This window comes from Oryx dammah, unplaced genomic scaffold (assembly GCF_014754425.2).
Source record: "Oryx dammah isolate SB20612 unplaced genomic scaffold, SCBI_Odam_1.1 HiC_scaffold_26, whole genome shotgun sequence".
Lineage (NCBI taxonomy): Eukaryota > Metazoa > Chordata > Mammalia > Artiodactyla > Bovidae > Oryx > Oryx dammah.
In genome coordinates, this window is record NW_024070210.1 from 47,028,555 (window position 1) to 47,048,072 (window position 19,518).

The 19,518-nt window shown below is 35.1% G+C and overlaps 1 protein-coding gene across 1 annotated transcript in view; it reads left to right on the forward strand.

Moving 5' to 3' along the window:
* UNC13C (unc-13 homolog C) overlaps nt 1-3,914 on the forward strand; it is a 692,819-nt gene extending 688,905 nt beyond the window's left edge. Inside the window, exon 34 of the mRNA XM_040226553.1 lies at nt 2,097-3,914. Coding sequence (XP_040082487.1) covers nt 2,097-2,382 — 286 coding nt within the window. The 3' untranslated portion in view covers nt 2,383-3,914. The remainder of the gene's footprint in view (nt 1-2,096) is intronic.
* The last annotated feature ends 15,604 nt before the right edge of the window (nt 3,915-19,518 follow it).

Consider the following 19,518-nt stretch of genomic DNA (forward strand, 5'->3'; position numbering starts at 1 on the left):
TATGTAGTCACTCACTTCCTAGGAAAGTGACCTTCTGTGGAGACAAACAGCTTACTTGAGGAGCCTCACAGGCAAGAAGCCAAAGAAATAAAGTCTCCCCGCACTTGCATCATTATCTCTGACTTTCCAATGATGCTCTCTTTTGGCTAAACCCCACTGGAAGCCAGAGCACAGAGAAACTCAGTGGGTGCTGTCCTTACAGGTCAGCATCCTCCTGCAAAGTACAAGGAGAAGAATGCAGGTGGAGCAAATGGAAGTTATCTGGCACCGAATGAAGTCAAGAATGACTCCTAGTTTTGGGCAAAAACAGTTAGGTAGATGCTCACTTGCTGAGATGGGAAAGTAAGGACAGGCCATGAGGAAAGCAAAGATTTTCTTTTAAATCTATTAATCTGGAGATAGGTATTGTACATCCAAGGCTAGGCTAGGCTAAGTTGCTTCAGTCGTGTCCGACTCTGTGCGACCCCATACACGGCAGCCCATCAGGCTCCCCCATCCCTGGGATTCTCAAGGCAAGAACACTGGAATGGGTTGCCATTTCCTTCTCATATCAAATATATGGTTGACATAAATTGAGAATTATCTGTATATAGATGTAATTAATTCTACAAATCTAAATGAGCTGACCTAGGGACAGATAGGAAGCCAAGGGGGAGGGGACATAAGACAAGGCCCTAGGGCCTTTCATACACGCACACACACACACACACATACACAAGCACGCACATGCACACTTACCAAGCTTCCCTTACTGCTTTGATTCTTTGTTATTTCACATTCTTGGTTTCCCAGAGACCTTTCAGCGCTCTGTTTTCTGAATAATTAACTCTTACCACTCATTAAAACTTAACTATCCTACTACATCTATTAAAAAGGTTCTAATAATGCCTGCTAACAAATCAGCTCACAAGAGTCCACCTATCTATTCCTCCAATTTACACAGAAAATTTTGATCCAATTAAAAAGTCTTCCAAAAGGTTCTAGGAATACCTGAATAATGCAAAATTCAGATATAATGTGATGAGCTACCAAGACCACGATTCTGGAGAAAAGGCAGCATTTTGACTCATTTTAATTCACAAGATCCCAGAGCCTGTCATATTTTGCCATTCTATTCTTTACTGCCCCCCTAGGATTCCATTTTCCTGAGTGTCATTTCAGACTGTCTCTAAAATAAGTACACAGTTTAGCTGTTTGTCTCCTGGAAACAAAAGTTTCACCTGGCAAAATATTTGATCAGAAAAAAGTCACTTAGAAAAGGCAGGAATCTGGAAGCTTGTACCACTGAGGAACAAAAGCGCATTCGTTAGAAAGTCAGGACTCTCTGAGGAGGAGTTAAAATAAGGGACAAGGGGTATTATCCTCAGCATTTCACTGCTCAGCCTTCTTCATTGGGTTCAGTTCTGCGCTGACAGGCTGTCCAGGGCCGTTATTAGAAGAGGCTAGCCTCGGCCCCAACCTTGACAGGTCTAACAGTTGCCATACGAAAGAACTGGCATTGAAGCCCCAGGCATTGCTGGAACTGATTTACTCTGGCGATTTGTATCCAATTTAGCATCTTATGAATAGTGCTTGATGGTCTGAGCAGTGTATTTCCCTGAGAAAAGGCTCCTACATATAATAGCTAATCCAGGAGTCTGAGGTAGAGAAAGGAATTGGTAATAATGGATGTTGAAACAACGGCACAGAAACTCTTCCAAAAGGTACCCTTCCCCCTAGCCTAGCTTCCATGACCCTTAGTAACCCCTCCTACCCTATATCACTGGGGAGACCTTGCCCCCAATGATTAATGACAACATAGTATTTTAATTCCAGTTTCTACTAATATCCTTAACATCAGGGGGCAGTCAAGCATTTTTAAATTAATTTCCTTTTTCTATCTAGGAAAAAAAGGAGTTTTAAGTTAGATTGCTGAGTAATAGCAATGTAAATACATTCTAAGGAAAATTTAAAGAATATTTGCAGAGTTAAAATGCAATGATACTTTATTTGCCAATACAACATTCTAAACAATATATAAAATTTTCCACAGTCTATTAGAACCGTATCGATCCCTATTTGAAAATGCTCAAAATCCCTGTTTTTAATCCACACAGCACTCTGAGTAAAGAAAACCGCCCAGGGGCCTATGAACTTCACCTTTCGGTTAAAGATTACTGCTTTGCCAGAGAAGATCGAATTATCGGAATGACAGTAATTCAGCTCCAGAATATAGCCGAAAAGGGGAGCCACGGGGCATGGTATCCCCTTTTGAAAAATGTCTCTATGGATGAAACCGGTCTGACTATCCTTAGAATCCTCTCTCAGAGGACCAGTGATGATGTGGCTAAAGAATTTGTAAGACTTAAATCTGAAACAAGATCTGCTGAAGAGAGTGCTTGAAACAATACCATACCCCAAGATAGCATCTCTGAGAATTCACAAACTCTGTCTGACTACTGCATGCATATGCAAATACAGGGGAATGTTTATTTTACTACATTTCAGTGTTTGCCAGTGCTCAAATACAGTGTCTACAAGGTATGTGGAAAAACTGCAGAACTTTTATACCACTTCTGGTCTTTGAGAAATAAATGTTCCATGAAGTGCCAAAATCATGATGTTAAGTGAAATATCCAGAGTTATCTTTTAATGTTTATTTCATTACCAATTTCTCATCTATTAAACATACTAAAACACAGTCTTTTGAGTTTGTCCATTAGTTATCCTTGTTACATTGGTTTATATATCTGGTAGATATGAAAGCATTTGTTACTCAAATTGTTTTATTTAGACTTACCTCATAATAGATGTCTTACAAATACCCTTTTCTACCATGACTAGAAATGCAGTTACTTCTAGAAAGTATTTGTAATTTTATAGTTGCAGTATATTGTGATGATTTTTGCATACAAAATAAAATAGAAAAGGTGGGAAATATTTTATGCTGACTAGTTTCCAACCTTTCTGAAATATCACTGTGAAGAAATGCTCTTAAAGCAAACTTATGCAAAGCAATGCTAAATAGTTTGTTAACATGTTTGATATATCAACAAAATTTTGTTCCTTAAAACTGCCAACGTCACATAACATTTGTAAAAAAAAAAAAAAGAGGTAAGTTGAAGCATTTGCCATCTAGCATTATGTCTTACCTTTACCAAATTTCATTCTTTAGAAAGTCATAGGATTATTGGTTTAGAAGTACAATGGAAGGATTGTTTCTTAAAATTATCTATGATAATTAACTGTACTGTTAGTGTTTTCCTTCTGACAGTTATGACTAACTCCTTCTTTACTGAGTGCTATAATCAGTTAAATGTTTCCTTTTTAGAAATATTCAACAATTTGTACTGAATGCAGCATTATTATATATTGCACTGGAGAAAAAAGTCATGTCTTCAGCTATTTAGTGAAAAAATGTAAAATGAAGTCTGAACAAATTGCTTACAATTTTGTAATTTATGTTATTTATAAGCCCGAGATGCATACAATGCAATAGGAAAACAACTTATTACAGCTCAGTAGATAAAAATATAACTAGGTTGGATTTTGAATATGAAATAGTTTATAAATATTTGCACTTTCTCTATTTTTATGGTTTGACTTTTTAGAGTCTGTACCTAAATAGTTGGCTGTACTTTGTAACTTATGGTCATAACTGTTAGTGGGCAACATATACGTGCAGAAAAAAGACCCTGTTAACAATGACTGCTTTGTGAACAAGCTGGTCCAATATGTTACGAACAAGTGAAAAGTATCATGACTCCCAGAACCATGCTGTTACTGGGTGTGAAACCACAGACAGCAAGATCCACTAATTTATGTTAAATTGATAGGCAAGTGCTTTGTTAATAACGTCTTCAAATGCATAGTTCAATGCAATCCTCTGGCATATGCATTAATAAATGAATATATATTAAGTACATGTAATACTTCATTGTATCTTCTGCCTTTTTATTTCACATATGCAACATCATTTCATTATTTAGGAATAAGAAATCCAGATCCTTTTTACTGGATAGAACACTTCACAATGTTTGGTTCTAGTATCTCATTAGAATTTGAGGGAAAAAGAAACCAATTCTGTTCCTGGAAAAAGTTGCATATTACAAAATAATGAGCCTGAAAATGGGAAAAAAACACTGATGTATCTACCTGTCTGCATGTCTCTGAATACTGCTAAGCTATGAAAAAATTCAACATTCAAGATATAAACAAGCAACACCATTAAATAAAACTGTACATAACAAAAGGTTTCATTATTTTATTGAAGCATTCATTCAAGATTTAAAACGACTTTACAGAACATTGACTTGAGGAGTACATTAATGTCATAAAGCACACCACCACTGAATAAATAGCAGTTTGGGTGTGCATTGATCACACAAAAAAATTATGACCTAAGTATATTTACAGTATTTGTTTAATTGGATCTATTCATTCTGTTTTTGTGTGTGTACAATGTCTATCAAACACTAATGGTGATGGTGTGAATTGTGTCTATTTATTAATATCATAAAGTACCAGTACTAATTTTGAGATAGTTATAAATTCTACAGTCTTTGTTGTTTCGCCCAAGATATAAGTATTTGTTGTCTCTGGCATACAGCCTGTTGTGTTTACATAACCAAATTAGTCATCACTCTGAAGTTCACAGCAACTTCCATCAACTATAGGCTCCATTAAAGTGTGAAGCTATTTATTTATTTTAGATAAAATGCACAAAGTTTGACTTTTCATCTACAGATGAAAATTACAGTAGAAGTTCTCAAAGAAACACATGAAAATCTAATTTTGCTAAAAGGAAGCATTTAAAACCACAATGAAACATTTATTATTTAAAGGGGTTCTCATGAATTATTATTTAAGGTAAGCAATCAGATGTCCTTATAACAGCCTGCTCTAATTCATCTATTTCTAGGATAATTTATATATTGAATTTCCCTTAAAGGAGGCACATTTATAAAAGACAATCCTAGCTTAACATTTTACATTTGGTCTTTTTAAAAAAATTTGAAATGAAATTTATTTTCACCTTTTAATTTCTCTTATATAAAGATATGGCTACACTAAGCACTTTTAAGGACTAATATAGCTTCAATCTCATACTCAATGAAAGATAATCATATTTATGCAGGACTCAGAGAATAACCCTGGATAGAAGTCTGATTCCCCTGTTACCACTTGGCAGAACATGGGGATGCAGAGGGAAGGGACTGCCTTGCCTGGCATTTGCTTTGTTTAAAAGCACTCCAGTCCCTTGTTTGAAACAGCTGGTTCCTTGCTCACTCAGTCCCAGCCCTCCACAAATGGGTGATCTCCCTTGTTCAGGCATCTGGTATTTGTTTTTCAAAATAAAAAACTAGGGTACATGACTTGATGGAGACTAAGCTCCAATTTGTGAATATCATATGATACTTATTTTAAAATATATATTTTTCACATAATTTTGAAATCAGGATACATTTTATAGTCATTGTCATGCTATAGATTAATGAATGCTTTTCCCCCTTTTTAAATAGTAAATAATGGTTCATCTTGCAATGAAAAACTTCTTATAAGCAAATGTAGAAATAGTAGTATTTATCTTTTTAACAAATCACATATATTATAATCTGCATACACTAAAATTATTATGTCAAGAAGCAACAATTAGAACTGGACATGGAACAAAGAACTGATTCCAAATTGGGAAAGGAGCACATCAAGGCTGTATATTGTCACCTTGCTTATTAAACTTTTATGCAGAGTACATCATGCAAAATGCCAGGCTTGGATGAAGCACATGCTGGAATCAAGATTGCTGAGGGAAATATGAATAACCTCAGATATGCAGATGATACCACCCTTATGGCCGAAAGTGAAGAGGAACTAAAGAGCCTATTGATGACAGTGAAGAGGAGAGTAAAAAGTTGGCTTAAAACTGAACATTCAGAAAACTAAGATCATGGCATCTGGTACCATCACTTGATGGCAAATAGATGGGTAAACAATGGAAACAGTGACAGACTTTACTTTCTTGGGCTCCAAAATCATTGCAGATGGTGACTGCAGCCATGAAATTAATAAATGCTTGCTCCCTGGAAGAAAAGGTATGACAAACCTAGACAGCATATTAAAAAGCAACCAGAAGCAGAAGATATTAAGAAGAGGTGGCAAGAATACATGGAAGAACTGTACAAAAAATATCTTCATGACCCAGAAAATCATGATGATGTGATCACTAATCTAGAGCCAAACATCTTGGAATGTGAAGTCAAGTGGGCCTTAGAAAGCATCACTATGAACAAAGCTAGTGGAGGTGATGGAATTCTAGTTGAGCTGTTTCAAGTCCTGAAAGAGGATGCTGTGAAAGTGCTGCACTCAATATGCCAGCAAATTGGGAAAACTCAGCAGGGGCCACAGGACTGGAAAAGGTCAGTTTTCATTCCTATTCCAAAGAAAGGCAATACCAAAGAATGCTCAAACTACCGCACAATTGCACTCATCTCACATGCTAGTAAAGTAATGCTCAAAATTCTCCAAGCAGGCTTCAGCAATACATGAACCATGAACTCCCTGATGTTCAAGCTGGTTTTAGAAAAGGCAGAGGAACCAGAGATCAAATTGCCAACATCCGCTGGATCATGGAAAAAGCAAGAGAGTTCCAGAAAAACATCTATTTCTGCTTTATTGACTATGCCAAAGCCTTTGACTGTGTGGATTACAAGAAACTGTGGAAAATTCTGACAGAGATGGGAATACCAGACCACCTGACCTGCTCTTGAGAAATCTGTATGCAGGTCAGGAAGCAACAGTTAGAACTGGACATGGAACAACATACTGGTTGTCACCCTGCTTATTTAACTTACATGCAGAGTACACCATGAGAAACATTGGACTGGAAGAAACACAAGCTGGAATCAAGATTGCCGGGAGAAATATCAATAATCTCAGATATGCAGATGATACCACCCTTATGGCAAAAAGTGAAGAGGAGCTAATAAGCCTCTTGATGAAAGTGAAAGAGGAGAGCAAAAAAGTTGGCTTAACGCTCAACATTCAGAAAACGAAGATCATGGCATCCGGTCCCATCACTTCATGGGAAATAGATGGGGAAACAGAGGAAACAGTGTCAGACTTTATTTTTGGGGGCTCCAAAATCACTGCAGATGGTGACTGCAGCCATGAAATTAAAAGACGCTTACTCCTTGGAAGAAAAGTTATGACCAACCTAGATAGTATATTCAAAAGCAGAGACATTACTTTGCCGACTAAGGTCCGCCTAGTCAAGGCTATGGTTTTTCCAGTAGTCATGTATGGATGTGAGAGCTGGACTGTGAAGACGGCTGAGCGCCGAAGAATTGATGCTTTTGAACCGTGGTGTTGGAGAAGACTCCTGAGAGTCCCTTGGACTGCATGGAACTCCAACCAGTCCACTCTGAAGGAGATCAACCCTGGGATTTCTTCAGAAGGAATGATGCTAAAGCTGAAGCTCCAGTACTTTGGCCACCTCATGCGAAGAGTTGACTCATTGGAAAAGACTCTGATGCTGAGAGGGATTTGGGGGCAGGAGGAGAAGGGGACGACCGAGGATGAGATGGCTGGATGGCATCACGGACTTGATGGACGTGAGTCTGAGTGAACTCCGGGAGATGGTGATGGACAGGGAAGCCTGGCGTGCTGTGACTCATGGGGTGGCAAAGAGTCAGACAACGACTGAGCAACTGAACTGAACTGAACTGACATTACTTTGCAGACAAAGGTCCATCTAGTTAAAGCTATGGTTTTTCCAGTAGTCAGGTATGGATGTGAGAGCTGGACCATAAAGAAAACTGAAAGTGAAAGTTGCTCAGTTGTGTCTGACTCTTTGCGACCCCATGGACTGTATAGTCCATGGAATTCTCTAGGCTAGGATACTGGAGTGGGTAGCCTTTCCCTTCTCCAGGGGATCTTCCCAAGCCAGGGATCAAACCCAGGTCTCCCACATTGCATGCAGATTCTTTACCAGCTGAGCCACAAGAGAAGCCCAAATATACTGGAGGGGGTAGCCTATCCCTTCTCCAAGGGAGCTTCCAGACCCAGGAATCAACCCTGGGTCTCCTGCATTGCAGACAGATCCTTTACCAACTGAGCTATCAGGGAAGCCAAAAGAAAGCTGAGGGCCGAAGAACTGATGCTTTTGAACTGTGGTGTTGGAGAAGACTCGTGAGAGTCCCTTGGACTGCAAGGAGATCCAATCAGTCAATCCTAAAGGAAATCAACCCTGAATATTCATTGGAAGGACTAATGCTGAAACTCCAATACTTTGGCCACCTGATGCAAAGAACTAACTCTTTAGAAGAGACTCTATGGGATGCTGGGAATGACTGAAGGCAGGAGGAAATGGGGACAACGGAGGATAAGATAGTTGGATGGCATCACTGACTCCATGGACATGAGTCTTAGCAAGCTCTGGGAGTTGTTGATGAACTAAACTGAACTCTGTTGGTATACATTCCCATTTTGACATTTCATAGAATCGTGTCTCAAGCACAGCCAGCAGTATACAGGACAGCTCAATCATCCTCCAAAATTCCATTATCCAACCACTTTTTAAACAAACTCTCCCTCTACGTTTAGCTCCTGACAGCCCTGATCTATTTTCAGTCCCCCTGGCTTTATGTTCTCCAGAATGTCTTAGAAATGGAATCATAGTAGATATCCTTCTGAGCCTAATTTCTTTCATTAGGCATTATTCATTTGAGCCATCTATGTTATGGTATCTATCAACTGTTTTCACTGCTGAGTAGTACCCAATTACATAGATATACAAGAATATCTGTTCAGTTACCAGTTCAAACACATCTGGGTTGTTTTCGGTTTTTGGATGATTATGAACAAAAGCTGTTATAAACATTTCTATACAGGATTTTATATGACTATAGGTGTTTATTTCTCTTAAAGGAATACATAGTAATGGAATTTATGGGTCATATTATACAGCTGACTTTATGAAAAAGTGTCAAATGATTGTATCCTTTTATATTCCTGGCAGCAATGGGTAAGAGTTCCAGTTGCTCCAAATCCCTGACGCACTTGATATTGTCAGGTTTTTGTTGTTGTTTCTATTTTAGTTTGCAGTCTGTTGATGATCAACACTGTTGAGTATAAGCAAAATACATCTGTTTATTTCTCATCCATATGTCATCTTTGGTGAGTGTCTGCAAACCTTCTGTCCATTTATTCAACTGGTATTTTGTTTTATTATTGTTGACTTTGGAGACATCTTTGTGTATTGGATATGTAAGTCCTTTTTCAGATATGAGACTCACAACTATTTCACCCCAGTCTGTGGCTACTCCTTTCATTCTCATAACAGTGTCTCTCAGAGAATAAAAGTATTAAATTTTGAAAAAGTCATTTATAGTTTTTCTTTTATGGATCATGGCTTTGCTGTTTAAAAACTCTTTGCCTCAGTCAGTCACAAACATTTTCTCCTCTGTTTTATCAAAGAAGTTTTATAGTTTTAGATTTTACTATTTGGTCTATGATCCATGATCCATTTTGAAATTAGTTATTTAGTTCAATTATAGAATGTGAGGTTTAGGTTGAGGTTTATCTATTTGATTATTTCTAATTTACTAGTTAATTTGCATAGGAAATAAAATTGTTCCAATACCACATGACACCATTAATTGAAAAGACTATACTTTTTCCTGTGAATTATCTTTGTACTTTTGTCATAAATCAATTAACCAAATGTGTGTGGGTCTATTTTTTAAACCTCTATTTCCTTCCCTAGAGAAATTCCTACCTCTTCACCAGTTTGACACTGTTTTAATTACTGTAGTTTTGTATTGTCTTAAACTAAACCATGAGTTTTCCATGTTGTGTGTGTTATTTTTTAATTATTATCAGCTATTCTAGTAATTTTGCATTCTTTAAAAAATTAAAACACTATTGGAATTTTGATTGGGATTTTGCTGAACCCACAAATCATTTTGAAGACAGCTGACATCTTAACTGTTAACTGTCATCAATCTAATGAATACAATACTTGTCTCCATTTATTTAGATCTTCATTGATTTCTTTCATCAGTGTTAGTTTTCAGCATAAAGATGCTACCAAGTATTTCTTCTGTGTGTGCATGTATAATAGTATACACAAGAACTTGAGAATAAAATTCAAATTTCAATTCTTCATTTTTGTATAGAAATTTGATTCTTGTATATTAGCACAGTTCCCATAACCTCACTAATCTTCCTTCTTACTTGCAAGATCTGTTTGGTAGATTCCTTGGAAGTTTCTACATTGACAATCATGTCAGAGAGGCATTTTTGTTTCTTTCCATTTGCATGCATATTATTGCTTTTCTTTCTTTAGTGCACTGGCTATAGCTTCTAGTACAGTCTTGGTTTTTTTTTTTTTTTTTTGAGAACAAGGAGGAAGAGTTTATGCAGATTTAATCATATCATATACAATACAAACTTGTAGCACTGCTAATGACCCTAGAAAGAATTCAACTTCAGTGGTCTCAAACTATTTATAATAACTGAAATCCCTCTATAATGTATTCACACCACAATATATAGGGAAGAGGCACAATTTTTATTTTTTACATTAGTTTTATCCATTTGTTAATACATTAGCTTCCTATTCTAACCTGTTCTCATAGCATACAATATTACAGCTAGAGTTGAAGAAGATAGGCTTGACTTGTTCTCAATCTCAGGGAGAAACCATTCAGCCCTTCACCATTAAATATGATGTTAGTAAGTAAGTGTTTATCACTCAGTTGTGTCTGATTCTTTGTGACCCCATGAACTGTAGTCCACCAGGCTCTTCTGTCCATGGAATTCTCCAGGCAAGAAAACTGGAGTGGGTAGCCATTCCCTTATCCAGGGGATCTTCCTGACCCAGGGACTGAACCCAGGTCTCCCTCATTGCTGGCAGATTCTTAACTGTCTGACCTACCAGGGAAACCCCAAATATGAAGTTCCTTCCTAGTCCTACTTTGCTGAGAGTTTTTAATCAAAAATGATTTTTGAATTTTGTCTAATGATTTTTGGCATCAATTCAGATAATCATATAATTTGTGTTCTGTAGATTGTGAATATGGTAAACTACATAGACTGATATTTTAATTGTTGAACTAGCTTTGCATGTCTAAGATGAACCCCATTTGGTCATGATGTATTATCTTTCTGCATATTGCTGAATTCAATCTGGTAATATTTTATTGAATATTTAACATTTATATTCATGGATTCTTTTGATCTATAATTTTATTTTCTAGTAATGTTTTTGTCTTGTTTTGATATCAGGATATTTTTGGCCTCTTAAAGAGTTGGAAACTGTTTCTTCCATTTTTATTTATTTTATTAATCTTTAAAAAGAACTTTGATTTCATTGATTTTCTCTTTTCTGCTTTAAATTTCATTGTCTTCTGTTATATCTTTATTTTCTTCCATTTGTTTGATATAGGTTTAATTTTTTCATCCAATTTATTAAAGTGGGACCTTAGATTATTGATCTACCTTTGTCTTTTAAAATGTAAGCACTTAATGCCACAAATCTTCTAAACACTGCTTTAGCTTCATCTCATAAATTTTGATAAGCTATATTTTGCCTTTATTCAGTTAAAAATATTTATCATTTTTCACTGTGACTTCTTTGACCCATAGGTTACAATTTTTGTGTCTTGTTAAAATTCCAAATATTTTGGGAATTTTACAAATATTTTCTCTTACTTATTTCTAGCTTGATTTCATTATACTTGGAGAATATACTTTATATGATATCAATTCTTTAAATTTGATAAGATTTATTTTATGATCCAAGATATGCATGGTGAATATCATATGCAGAAAAAAAATCTACTTTATTATTATAATTTTATAATCATAATTTTAGTTTAGAGTTATAATTTTAAGGCATCTATGAAGAAATCTAACAAAGTCAACTTGATAGGAAGTATTCTTCTGATCATCAATATTTTACTGATTTTTTTTGTTTCACTTTGAGAAGAATGTTGAAATCTCCAAATATAATTATGAATGTATTTATCTTGTCATTCCTATCTGCTTTATTTTGAAGGTCTATTGTTAGGCGCATGTATGTGTGTGTGTTTAGTACCTCAGTCGTCAAACTCTATGGGACACCGTGGACTGTAGCCCACCAGGTTCCTCTGTCTATAGAATTCCCCAGGCAAGAGAATATATACATTCAGGTGCATATATATTTATGATTATGATGTTTTTCTCATTGGGTTATGTAATGTTCCTCTTTCATGCTGGTAACTTTCCTTGTTCTAAAGCCTGGAATAACTGATAGTAGTATAGTCTTCTTTAGGGTTTGAGTGGTATACCTTCTTCCACTGTTTTGCTTTTAAACTATCTGTATCACTATATTGAAAGTGTGATAATAGTAGCTAGCACCTATATGACATACATGGGTCTTTTTAAAAAATCTAATTTGACAGTCTTTATATGGTATACTTGACCATTTAACAAAGCTAATTAATTAGATTTTTTAAATTGCCAAAAATCTGATATGAGATAGCTGAAATAAAAAGACTCATAATGTATTGGTCTTTTGATTTCTTTAGATTGTCAGACAGAGTGAAGTAAATCAGACAAAGACAAGTATGATATTGCTGATATGGGAAATCATTTTTAAAAAATGATACAAACTTATCTATAAAACAGAAATAGAGTCACAGATGTAGAAAACAAACTATGGTTACCAAGGGAGAAAGGCAGGGAGGGATAAACTGAAAGATTAGGATTGACATACACCTACTACTATATATAAAATAAATAAATAATAATGACCCACTGTCTAAAACAGGGAACTCTGCTCAAAACTCTGTAATGACCTATATGGGAAAATAATCTAAAAAAGAGTGGATATATGTATTATAAGTGATTCACTTTTCTGTACAGCAGAAACTAATGCAACATTGTAAATCAACTATACTACAATAAAAATTACTTTTTAAAATAAAGTCATTTAAGCTACAAGTTTGAAAGGTTCTACAGACTCAAGTTGTAAGCATCTACACTTGTATTTCTTGAAAAAGATGTGATAGAATCATAAAATGTAAGAGCTGAGAGTAATCATGCAGATAATTTAATCAAAATTATTCACTTAAACTGAGACCCAGAGTTATCAACTAGTTAATAATATAATATGATACTGGAATCCTCTAGGCTAATTTTCCTAAATTTATCTTCTGTGCCTCACCTCAATACCTTGTGTGTGGCACTTCTGCTTACTCTAAAATCAGTCCTCCAGGGCTGCCTCCAGAAAGCAAAGGGGTGAAGTTCAGCCAAACTGTGACTTTATCCCGAAAGTGGTATTTAAATTAGCCAGTTAATTCTCACATTTTTTAAAGCAATGATATTAGGTAGAGATCAAACCAGTCAGTCCTAAAGGAAATCAGCCCTGAGTATTCATTAGAAAGACTGATGCTGAAGCTTCAATACTTTGGCCACCTGATGTGAAGAGTTGACTCACTGGAAAAGACCCTGATGCTGGGAAAAAATGAAGGCAAAAGGAGAAGAGGATAACAGAGGGTGAGATGCTTGGATGGCATCACTGACTCAATGGACATGAGCTTGAGCAAACTCAGGGAGACAGTGATGGACAGAGAAGCCTGGAGTGCTGCAGTTCACGGAATTGCAAAGAGTTGGACACGACTTAGCAATTTAACAGCAACATTAGATGTTTGGTATTCGCTCTTGTAAATGTAGCATTATAGAAAAGGGAGGTTAAAATAATTGATAAACACTAATCATCTTATACTTTTATATATACCTAGATGATTTCATTTAATTTTAATGAATCATATCCTGTGAACATGGTTTTAATTTCAATTTTATATATGAGGAAACTAAATGTTGGAGAATTTAAATCACTTGGCAAGATTCATATACATTTTTACCTGTTTATGCTCATATAAATATATGGACACATTCATAGCCAATTATAAAATGTATTAAGAAAAAAGAAAAACGTTCCATTCACAGCAGCAACAGAAAGTTTAAGGTGCTTAGGAAGAAATCTGACCATGTATAAAGACTTGTGTAAGAAAATTCAAACTCTATTAAAGGGCATAGATGACAACAGAAAACAAAAGAAAACATAGGTTTCTTTATGAGACAAGGCTCAATATTATAAAGATAGTATTGCTTCTAAATTAATCTATCAATGAGTATCATTACATTTTAACTTAAAAAAACCAATATATTTTTCTAATTGACTACAAACTAATTTAAAAATTCATATGAAAGCAAAAGAATAGCCAAAGCAATTTTGAAGAATGATCAAGTATCCACCCAGTTGTGCACTTCTAACAGGTTTCATGATTTGTCATAATGCTGTAGTAAATAATGTATGTTTTTACATAAAGGTAGATAAATAGACAAATAAATAGAATAGATTCCCTAGAAACAGATCTATGAATATCTGGAACTTGATATCATGTTGCACAGTATAGACTTTTAAAAATATATATATTATATATATTTAACAAATGTATATATTCTGTATCTGTAAAAAATAGATTAAACTAGATCTCAATGCCAAACTAAAAATGAAATCCAGATGAATTGCACACCTAGTAATTAATTAATAGTCAAACTAATATTTTAGAAGAAAAATATTAACTTCACCACAGAGAAATTAGGAACAATTTTTAAAACAAACTTTCAAGCATAAAAGAAAAGATAAATTTACACATAACTGTACACCCGTGGTGGATTCATGTCAATGTATGGCAAAACCAATACAGAATTGTAAAGTAAAATAAAAAATTAATTAATTAAAAATAAATAAATAAATAAAATTTAAAACATTTTAATGACTAAAGGAACAAAGTTAGGTGAAAGTCAAATAAAAAATATTTTAACAAGCTTAGTCAACTCAACTATATTATGGCACAATTTTTTAAAAATTACTTAAAATCTGTTAGAAAAATGCAGGAAATCTGTTAGGAAATTATCACTCAGCAATCCATAAAAGAGAAACACCAGTGACAATAAATATATTTAGAGATGTTTTCTCTCAATAATTTTTTTTTAAAAAGGCAAAACATCTCTCTGACTGGAAAAAAAAAAAGTGGAAAAGTTGATCAAGAATTAACATGATAGTTTGAACAATCCCTCATCCATGTCATTAACAAGATCTAAGAAGACATTGCATCCATGGCTTCCCTGAGGGCTCAGTGGGTAAAGAATCCACCTGCAATGCAGGAGACGCAGGGGACTCGGGTTTGATTCCTGGGTTGGGAAGATCCCCTGGAGGAGGAAATGGCAACCCACTTCAGTATCCTTGCCTGGAGAATCCCATGGACAGGGAAGCCTGGCATGCTGCAGTCCAGGGGGTCGCAAAGAGTCAGACACAACTGAACAACTGAACTGAACTGGCCCAGCACTATGAAAACACCGTGAAAGTAGGTGTAAACATATTCATGATGATCCTCTCCTTTGTTCCTCTCCCTTCTAAACTCCCAAGGCTAAAACTTTACAGCTTCAAGAGATAGTGTCCATCCAGCGTTGCTTCTCTTTGAGAGTTCAGAGAAAACCTTCGGACAACTAGATGTTTCCCAGTGGTGCAGTGCCAAATAAAAGTTGGTAATAGTGGTCCTTTCTTTAGTACCAAAAACTCTGTCCTGGGGCTCCATTTCTCCATTCTTCAACATATTGGGGGGGGGCAGGCATTGACTATGTTTTACTAAAGTTTTTCTTCTGAGATAATTTGTAAGAAAGATACTCCATTTAAAATTATGTGAATGACTTATAGCTTTTTAATAATAATCAAGATTGCTGGAAGAAATATCAACAACCTCATAGATGCAATTGATACCACTCTAATGGCATAAAGTGAAGAGGAACTAAAGAGCCTCTTGATGAGAACAAAAGAGGAGAGTTTAAAAGCTGGCTTAAATACTCAATATTTGAAAAACTGAGATCATGGCATCTGGTCTCATCACTTCATGGCAAATAGATGTGGAAAAAGTGGAAACAGACAGATTTTATATTCTTGGGCTCCAAAATCACTGTGAATGGTGACTGCAGCCACAAAATTAAAAGACACTTGCCTCTTGGAAGAAAAGCTATGACAAACCTAGACAGACAGTGTATTAAAAAGCAGAGACATCACTTTGATGACAAAGGTCTGTACAGTCAAAGCTATGGTCTTTCCACCAATTGTGAACAGATGTGAGAGTTGGACCATAAAGAAGGCTGAGCACCAAAGAACTGATGCTTTGGAATTGTGATTCTGAGAGACTCTTTAGAGTCCCCTGGACTACAAGGAGACCAAACCAGTCAATTCTAAAGGAAATCAACCCTGAATATTAATTGGGAAAACTGATGCTGAACCTGAAGCTCCAATACTTTGGCCACCTGATGTAAAGAGCTGGTTCTCTGGGAAAGACCCTGATGCTGGGAAAGACTGAAAGCAGAAGGGGACAACAGAGGATGAGATGGTTGGATGGCATCACTGACTTGACATGAGTTTGAGCAAGCTCAGGGAGATAGTGAAGGACAGGGAAGCCTGGCATGCTGTAGTCCATGGGGTCACAAAAATCGAACATGACTTAGCAACTGAACAACAAAATACTCTTTATAGTCATTATTATCATACATGCACAAAATAACTTTTAACTCATAATTACCAGTCAAGAAATTTAACACACTTATTTCTGGGGGATTTGGATTTTTTTGTTTTGTTCTACTTTTCAGTTTCCTGGCTTTTAGCAGTCTTCCATTTTTTGGGGGGAGAAATTAACTCTATTATTTAAAATATGAATATTTTTAAGATCAAGCTGTTTTCACTTCATATTTGTTATTATAATCATTCTTTAATATAATAAATTATTTATGTTTACCTCATCAATATTTCTGCCTTGAGTGGTTAGTTCTTTTAGTCAGCTGACCTTTGAGTTTTATTGGTCTCAATGCTTAATAACTAATTACTACCATTAACTGAGAGCTAGAATATGCCAGTCACTATTCTAAATGCTTTAAATGCATCAACTTATTTAATATTCACAGTACCATTATGAGGTTGATACTGTAATAACCTTTGAAAGAAAGGTTATGGCTTTCTTGATAAGAAAATTATGGCTTGGAATGCTTAAGTAAATTTCCTAATGTCATGAAGCTATTAAGAAAACCAAGATCTAACCTAGGATTGTTTGATTCCAATTTTAAGTTCAAGGGGAAAAAAAGAGGGGCAATGATATAACTATTATAAACAAATATTCACTTAACAATACAGACTATATTAAAATATATTTAAGCAATAGCCTATAAACTAGATTAAAAAGACTGAAACCAGAAAATAAACTTGGAGAATTTAATGTTATACCCATCTCAGAAATTTATAAATTCCTTCAGAATAGTCATTGACATTAATGATCTCAACAATACAATTAGTAAATCCAAGATATTAAACACATATAAAGAAGAGAATTTTATATCCTACATACAAGTAATATGAGTAATATGAATTGCATCCAATATATTTCTGTATCATTAATCATATTATCTTTCATTTCTGATTTTATTTATTTGTCTTCTATTTTTTTCTCAATCTAGCTACTGATTTGTCAATTTTGTTTATTTTTTTGAAAAACTTTTTCAAACTCAGTTTAATTGACCATTTTTATTGTTTTTCTGTCCTCTATTAATTTCCACCCTGAACATTAATTAATTCCTTCTGGCAACTTTGGGTTTAGCCAAAGAAACCATAAGAAAGAAGTACAAAACTAGAGGCAACAGTTACTGATTTCAAACTATACTACAAAGCTAAATTAATTAAAACAGTATGGGACTGATATAAATATAGACACATAGATCAGTGGACCAGGAGAGAGAGCTTAGAATAAAAAACCCACATATACAGACAATTAATATCTGAAAATGAAGCCAAGAATACTCAATGGGAAGAGGATGGTCTCTTCACAAATGGTACTGGAAAAACTAGATAAACACATGCAAAAAAAAAAAAAAAGAAAGAAAGAAATTGAATCTCTATCTTACACTACTTCCCTAAATTAACTTGAAATGGATCAAAGTCTCAAACATAAGACATGGTACTTTAAAAGTCTTACATGAAAATACAGGGAAGCAGCTCCTTAATACTGGTCTCAGTGATGATATTTTGGATATAACACCAAGAGTACAAAAGAACAAAAAGTAAAAATCAGCAAATGGGGCTACACTGAACAAAAAAACTTCTCCGTTGCAAAAGAAACAATAAACAAAATGGAAAAACAACCTACTTAATGGGAGAAAATATTTGCAAATCATGTATCTGATAAGAGGTTAATGTTCAAAATATATAAACATTTCATACAATTCAGTATCAATTAAAAAAGATTTAAAATGGGCAGAAGTCCTGAACAGACATACAGGACATACAGGTAGCCAATGGGTACAATGAAATGATGCTTAATATTGCTAATCATCAGAGAAATGCAAATTAAAACCACAATGAGATATCCACTCACACCCATCAAAATGGCTATCATTGAAAAGTCTCAAATAACAAATGTTGGCAAGGATATAGAGAATAATATTTTGTTGACAGGATTGTAAATTGGTCTTAGGTACCATGGAAAACACTATGGAGGTTCCTCAAAAAGCTAAAAATAAAACTATTATATCCTGTGATCCAGCAATTCCACTCCTGGTTAAATACCCAGACAAAACTACTAAAAGATACAGGCACATGAATATTGACAGCAGCACTATTTATAAGAGCCAAGACGTAGGAAAGACCCTGATGCTGGGAAAGACTGAAGGAGGGAGGAGAGGGGATAACAGAGGATGAGATGGTTGGATGGCATCACTGACTCAATGGACATGAATTTGAGTGAACTCCAGGAGTTGGTGATGGACAGGGAGGCCTGGCGTGCTGCAGTCCATGGGGTAACAAAGAGTCGGACATGACTGAGTGAGTGAACTGAACTGACTGAACTGAAGTAAGCAAACTAAGTGCCCATGAACAAATGAATGGATGAAAATGTGGTATGATGCTTGTGCATGTACACACACACACACCCTGGAATACTACTCAGCCATTAAATAAATTAAATTCTGCCATATGCAACAATATGGTTGTACCTAGAGGGTAGTATGCTTAGTGAAATAAGTCAAACTGAGGAAAGCAAATATTGCATGTAATCACTTCTATGCAGAATCTAAAACATTAAACAAATACATAAAGTAACAAAACAGAAACAGACTCACGGATACAGAGAGAAAACAAATGATTACCAATTGTGGGGGGATAGGAGTATGGGATTATGAGACATAAAATACTATGCATAAACTAAATAAGTATCAAGAACATACTGTACAGTACAGGGAAATACAGCTATTAGTTAATAACTTTAAATGGAGTATAAGCTATAAAAATATTGAATCACTATGCTGTATACCTGAAACTAATACAATATTGTAAATAAGAAAAATGACAGAGAAACTAAGTATACATTTTTCAAATGAGACATCCAAATGGCCAGCAATTACATAAAAAGATGCTCAATATCACTAATCATCAGG